The sequence below is a fragment of the Rhagoletis zephyria genome, unplaced genomic scaffold, assembly GCF_001687245.7.
Source record: "Rhagoletis zephyria isolate East Lansing unplaced genomic scaffold, Rhagoletis_zephyria_1.1 Rzeph_scaffold_00071, whole genome shotgun sequence".
NCBI lineage: Eukaryota > Metazoa > Arthropoda > Insecta > Diptera > Tephritidae > Rhagoletis > Rhagoletis zephyria.
The window spans coordinates 18,001-24,523 of record NW_016157155.1 but is presented as its reverse complement, the minus strand read 5'-3'; the positions used below and the strand labels follow the sequence as shown (position 1 = coordinate 24,523).

Sequence of the window (6,523 nt, the reverse complement as noted above, 5' to 3'; positions counted from 1 at the left end):
TTTTTTTAGTTTCTTTTCTATAACTCACTTAAATTAATTTTTTCATTTACCTATGTTCTGACTAAATAAATTTCTTAAGAGAAAAAATAGATAATATTATAAATAAATAATAAATATTATTATAAATAAATAAATAAAAATAAAGAAAAAACATAGCCATTTAGCTGATTTTTTCATGTAAAGGCCAAAAATGGTGATTTTTTGAAATGTTTGTATGGTGAACCCCCAGGGGAGTTCCAGGGGGTGTGCCACTGGCATGGGGGTCGGTCATACATTTGGACTCGATTGGAGCACTCTAAATGGGTCAAAGTGGGATTTTTCAAAATTTGCCCCTACCCAAAAGTTCGACCCAAATTGGGGGACATCAGAATTCGTTTTAGAGGTATGGTTCCTTCGGCAAAGTTTCTTATTTTGATCCCTAGAATACGATTTTCACAGAGCAATGAGCGATTTTTAAATCGACCCGCCCTAACGGACAGTAATTGGCGGCATACACGTGGGAATGACTCGCGCGTCATTTGTGTACGTATTGACTCACGTTCGACTTCACACAGTTGAATCATTCAGAGTTATGCCAACCCAATAAACATTTTTGTTATATCTCAATTTGAGATGCATTTGAGAATCAGTCCTTTTCTCAAATCTCAAATGTTAATTCTCAAATGCATCTCAAATAACCATTGATAGCGTTCACAAACTCAAAGGCACTTTTTTAATATGAAATTTTCCTTTATTTTCAAACTGAGATATGTTGAATTCTCAAGTTTTTCTCAAGCGTGAGTGGAGCGGAACGAAATGAAATTCAGTTACTCTCATTGAAATATTTGGATAGTGTTGCCAAGGATACATGTACGAGAAACACAGTTTTATAGGAAAGGAATTTTTATTTATGCAGTTTAACAGTTGATTTAATAGCATATTTATACAGTTAGTTTAACAAAGAATAATACGGTTGATGTAAAAAATTAGTTGCATAGTTAGCGAATAACAGCGACAGCATAGTCGAAGAGTCATTTTGCGACTGATGTAGCAGACTACCGATGGACCATGTGCCATGTTGACACAGATAGAACGGAATGGAATGCCAACAAATTTTTTCCCAAACTGTTCTTAAATTGATAAACAATGTTTGAGAAAAATTTTAGAAAATTTTTAGTTTGAAATGAAAAACCATGCTGAAAATCAAATTGAGAAATACGATTTTCTCAAACGTTGGAAAATTTTTGTTCCAGTCTGTTTTCACAAACACATCCAAACCGACTCACGAGTCAGACGCACGGTGGATGCCGCCTATAAGCAATTTCTAACATACAAGCTGTTTTCTTTTTAAAGATATGTGTTAGTTACACGGACATGACTCTTGGCATGACTAGGGATGGGTAGTGGGGGGTTGAAATTCGATTTTTTCCGAATTTCGAACATTGCCCAACGATTCGATTATTCGATTCGAAATTTGGTGGTGCAAATTCGATTTAGTTCGAATTTTTTCGAATTTTCAAAAAAAAAAATTCTGAAAATTTAAAAGTTTGTTTGTAAGAATGACAACTCAAACCGAAAAAGAGATTCAGATGAACTTATATTAATATGATTAACTATCCATATCGCTCTTTTTTGCTTCACAACCAAAAAAAATACAAATAATTTTTTTTTTCAAAAAAATATCTAAAAAACCAAAAATTTGGCAAATGTAGCATATTGAAACTAAATTTTTGGGGCGTATAACATGATTTCATTTATTTTTCTTGCTTTAAAAAAAACAAAGAATTTTTCGCATACTTCACGTTACATACATATGCAATCATACGTATGTTTATTAAAAAGTCTTACAATTAATGACAACGTATGATTTTGCGTTTTAAAGCGAGATCTTTAAGTAAACAATTAAGAAAATAGATAATAGGGCATGAAGAGTTCTACCCAGCCACATTTTTGGTTTGTCCATAGCTAAACGGCCGGTAATTTTGACTCATGCAAAAAATTTCACTTCACATTTGACATCAGTGTTGGAAAATGGAATGTCAATCACCTGCCACAAAAAATTTGACAACAGCCTTTGACATGCACTGCGATATCTACATTTGGTCAGTTTTTATAATGTATTTGACACCAAATGAACAGCTGTTATTTAAAGCAGTTTCAGTTATTTCGACATAATGAAAACCAGACATTAGATAAAGTTTTAAGATCATAAAGCATCTGAAATATTATTTATTTTTTATGAATTTATTTGTATAGCTGGGATGTGTAACTATAAATACATTTCACTGTGAGTTAATACTTAAACATTTATGGTGACGTGCATTAATGTCCATCGAATTGATGCCGCTGACATTAATACACAATTGAAAAGTGAATATTAATGTCATTAACATTATTGCACGTCACCACATTTATCGAAGTTCCAATTATTCCACTTTCTTGTATATTTTTAATTCATTCGCTGCATCAAAAATATCGATTTTTATACAGGATACATCGATATTTTGTTGCCTCAGATCGAAAAAACTTCGATGTATTTTATAGACTTGCAGCCCTAATGCAAATATGGTGCCACACACAGAGATGCCAAATTTTGTCAGAAAGAAGAAAGTTGCAGAGCTGATTTTTTGCAAATAAAGACGAAATTCCATTTTTTCTAAAAAAATTCGATTTTATCCGAATTTTAGCACCATAAAGTTCGATTTCAAAAATTCGTAATTTTAGAGCTAAAGTTCGATTAAAATTCGAATCTCGAAGCTTCGAATATCGAATTTACCCATCCCTAGGCATGACTCTGAATGATTGAACTGTTTGTAGTCGAAGGCGAGTCAACACGTACACAAATGGATCGCGAGTCAGACGCACCGTGCATGCCGCCTATTACAAACGTTTAGTTTGAAAATTCAAATCATACTGATGCTGTTTTCCCATTTTTCAATGGATTTTACACTTAAAAATGTATACGGAAAATGCTGCATTTTGTAAGTCTGAAGTTCTGAACACATTGAAAACGACGAGCTACCGACCACAGCTTCCGATTTGTCATCTTTATTATCTAAGCGCTTTGTCGATGGCGACATGATTTCTTTGAACGCGGCAGCGACATCATGAATTTGTATGAGTTTGACATAAAAGAAGAGGAAGAACGTTATCTGTCGCCAGAAAAATAGAAATAGATCTAATCTGGCCACAACCACAGCCGTCGCGTAGCCCGGTCGTCGCCAAAATAATTATCTACATAAGAGTACGTGTTAAAATAATTTGACAGCTGTGGTTTGTAGCTCGTCGTTTTCATTGTGTTCGGGCTATGAGGCAACAAACACGGAATTTTTCGTTAATTTTTTAATTAAATTCTCTTAACCGAATATGACCCAAATCGATCTAACATATGTGTAAATGTATGTATGGTTATTTATTTTCAGGGTTACATGTCCGGTGGTGCTGGTTACGTGCTTAGTAAAGAGGCGGTGCGTCGTTTTGTCGAGAAGGCCATACCAGACAAGAATCTGTGCAAACAAGACAACACAGGCGCAGAAGATGCGGAAATAGGCAAATGCTTGGAGAATGTTAATGTAATCGCTGGCGATTCGCGGGATCAGCAAACACGTGGTCGCTTCTTCCCATTCGTGCCAGAACATCATCTAATACCATCGCATACAGACAAAGGTTTTTGGTATTGGAAATACATTTATTACAAAACCGATGAGGTGCGGAGCATGCGATGTTTTTCTAAAATTTCCTATCAAACTAATTGCCTTTTGATGTTTCCCATCCTCTCAAACAGGGCTTAGATTGTTGCTCGGACACAGCCATTTCTTTCCACTACGTGACGCCTAATCAAATGTATGTGTTAGATTACCTGATCTATCACTTGCGACCGTATGGCATTATCAATACGCCAGAGGCGCTGCCTGAACGTCTGCAAGTGGGCCAAATTATGCCACAGCTTGTGGAGCCTGCGTCTGAAACCGAAGAAAGCAATGCAAAGGCATCATAAATAGAAGCTTAGTTATTGAGTAATAGTTGTAATTGTATGTATGTAATTATACCTTAATAGGCATGCTTTCATAAAAGTAACCGCTTAGTAAATATTTTTTAAACTGCGTATTCTATATTTAAGTTCTTTTCAATGGGTGTAATAGTAAGTACAAGCGCTTAGTTTTGTATGTACATATCTACTGCCATTGTGCCAGCTGGAAAAATTGGTACTGAAATGATCTAAAATACGTCATTAAAATAAAAGCAGAAAATGTACAAGTTAAAAACTTCTAAACGATTCCAAGTTCTACTAGATATGTAGTTTATTTAATTAGTTTTAAGTTAGAATAAAAAATAGTTACACATACTAGTCTATTCGGTATGAATATACTATTCCTATTTTAATGAAATGCAATGAAAACAATTTCAAAACTAATTATTTTCGGTGGATATAGTCAATGTTAGCGATGTCGAAAGCCTAGGAATTTGTAAGATGTAATATACATACATATGTCAGTTTGGTTAAAGTAGCATTTTTATATAAATAAAATGTTGAAGAAATCCTAAGTTTTCGAGTATCTCGCTAACACATCGTTATTTATAAAGCAATATAAGCACTGCTTTGAATAAATAAAATGCAGTAAAATGCAAAAGCTAAGCAAATTAAATTTGTAGGCATCTTACATATTATGCAAAACATTTGCGTACACATACCAAATTAGCTTAAATGCCAAAGAAAATGCTTTCATGATAAAAATTAATACGTGTGTAACAAGGCTATTTATATTTGCCAAAAATTAAAGGCTATGAATTTATTTTTCAAATATTTTACATTGGAATAAAATACAAACTAATTAAGCGATTCCTTTAAAGTTCGAAAGCGAATGAACCCAAAAACCTAAAAAAAAAAAAAATTGCGAAAGCTTTGACAGTTCTACCCAAGTATCGTATTTTCGTGGCTTTTTTATCATGAAATTCTTCAGTTAAACTACTCCTACCCTTGCGTACCAAAAATAGCAAGGTTTAGTACTTGCCCATTTTTTAAATTTATTTTTCTAATATTTTTATGCATTATCTTTGCATAAAAACATGACTGCTTACATACATACATAACGCTGTATGCATTTATTGTTTAGGTATAATTTAACATGTAGTACAGACAGACGATATATGTACCTATTAAATTAAATAATTTTGCCATTTTTTTTGTATACTTAGTATTGGCAGATAATTAATTTAAGCAAACACAAAGACATGCACAAAAGGCGGCGGCACTATTCAAATATAAAAATAATATTTAATAATATCCCAACGGTTTTTACCCTCCATTCCCGCCCATCCGCACGNTCACGATAGGCAGGAGTTTGTTAAGTGTCGAGATCTAAAACTGTTCAGCTACAGAACTAAATTCATCAGCTGATTTTATGTATTTATGTCAATAATTCACTTATTGAGAGAGGAGAGTATCGCTTGCTTTACGTAGATACATTCATACATATGTATATACATATGTTATAAGTACGTAAATTTTACAGAATTAAATTTGAATTAAAAATTTTTCGAGTTGCGAAATTAAAACTGACTTTTTATTCCAAAGCTATTGTTAGCTGAATCGAGGAGGATGACTTCATAGGCGATATAAACAACTGAAATTTTAATAAGCAATTTATTATAAAGAAAAAATAGTTACATATGTATTTTTAAGAACAAGATTATCATTATTATATCAGCTGATCGCAAGTAGCACGATAAATTTAAAACATATATGTAAATATATTAGACTGCGCCTTAGTTGTATTGAGAAAATTATTTGTCAAGCTACAAAGCAAGACTCCACCTAGAAATGTTCCGATCGTCTTAAAAACGTGCCAGCGAAAAATTTTTAAAATCGGATAACGGAAACACATGCCTCAACGGCCATAAACTTCAGCATTTTTATATAATTTTTCACAAATTGGTTATAATTTTCTATAAGTCTGTGGGAAATTTAATATATTTTAAGGGCTCAAGTATGACTACAATATTTATAAACCTTCCCAACTTTTAAAATGATTGAAAAATTTTTTTGAGATTTCATAAGTTAAATTTTAGCCCAGTAAATTTAGATGTAATTCTTCCTCTTCTTCTTATTTGGCGCTGTAACCGCCTAAGCGATTTTGGCCGAGTCCAAAACAGCACGCCAGTCATTTCTCTTCTGTGCTAACTGACGCCAATTGAAAATGCCAAGTGAAGCCAAGTCCTTCTCCACCTGGTCTTTCCAACGCAGAGGAGGCCTTCCTCTTCCTCTGTTCCCAGCATCGCGGCCCGCGTTGAATATTTTCAGAGCAGGAGCGTTTCTGTCCATCCGAACGACATGGCCAAGCCAGCGGAGCCGCTGAATTTTAATTCGCTGCACTATGTCTATATCGTTGTAAAGCTCATACAGCTCATCGTTAAATCGTCTGCGATATTCGCCATCACCAACGCGTAAAGGTCCGTAAATCTTTCGCAGAATCTTTCTCTCGAAAACTCCAAGAGCCGCCTCATCAGATGCTTTCATTGTCCATGCTTCCGCGCCATACACCAG

At 34.1% G+C, this 6,523-nt stretch overlaps 1 protein-coding gene across 8 annotated transcripts in view; it reads left to right on the top strand.

Moving 5' to 3' along the window:
- C1GalTA (Glycoprotein-N-acetylgalactosamine 3-beta-galactosyltransferase 1) overlaps positions 1-5,297 on the top strand; it is a 347,855-nt gene extending 342,558 nt beyond the window's left edge. For all 8 annotated transcript variants that reach the window (XM_017627275.1, XM_017627288.1, XM_017627295.1 and 5 more), the window contains 2 exons: positions 3,402-3,686; positions 3,764-5,297. In XM_017627275.1, coding sequence (XP_017482764.1) covers positions 3,402-3,686; positions 3,764-3,976 — 498 coding nt within the window. In that variant the 3' untranslated portion in view covers positions 3,977-5,297. The remainder of the gene's footprint in view (positions 1-3,401; positions 3,687-3,763) is intronic.
- The last annotated feature ends 1,226 nt before the right edge of the window (positions 5,298-6,523 follow it).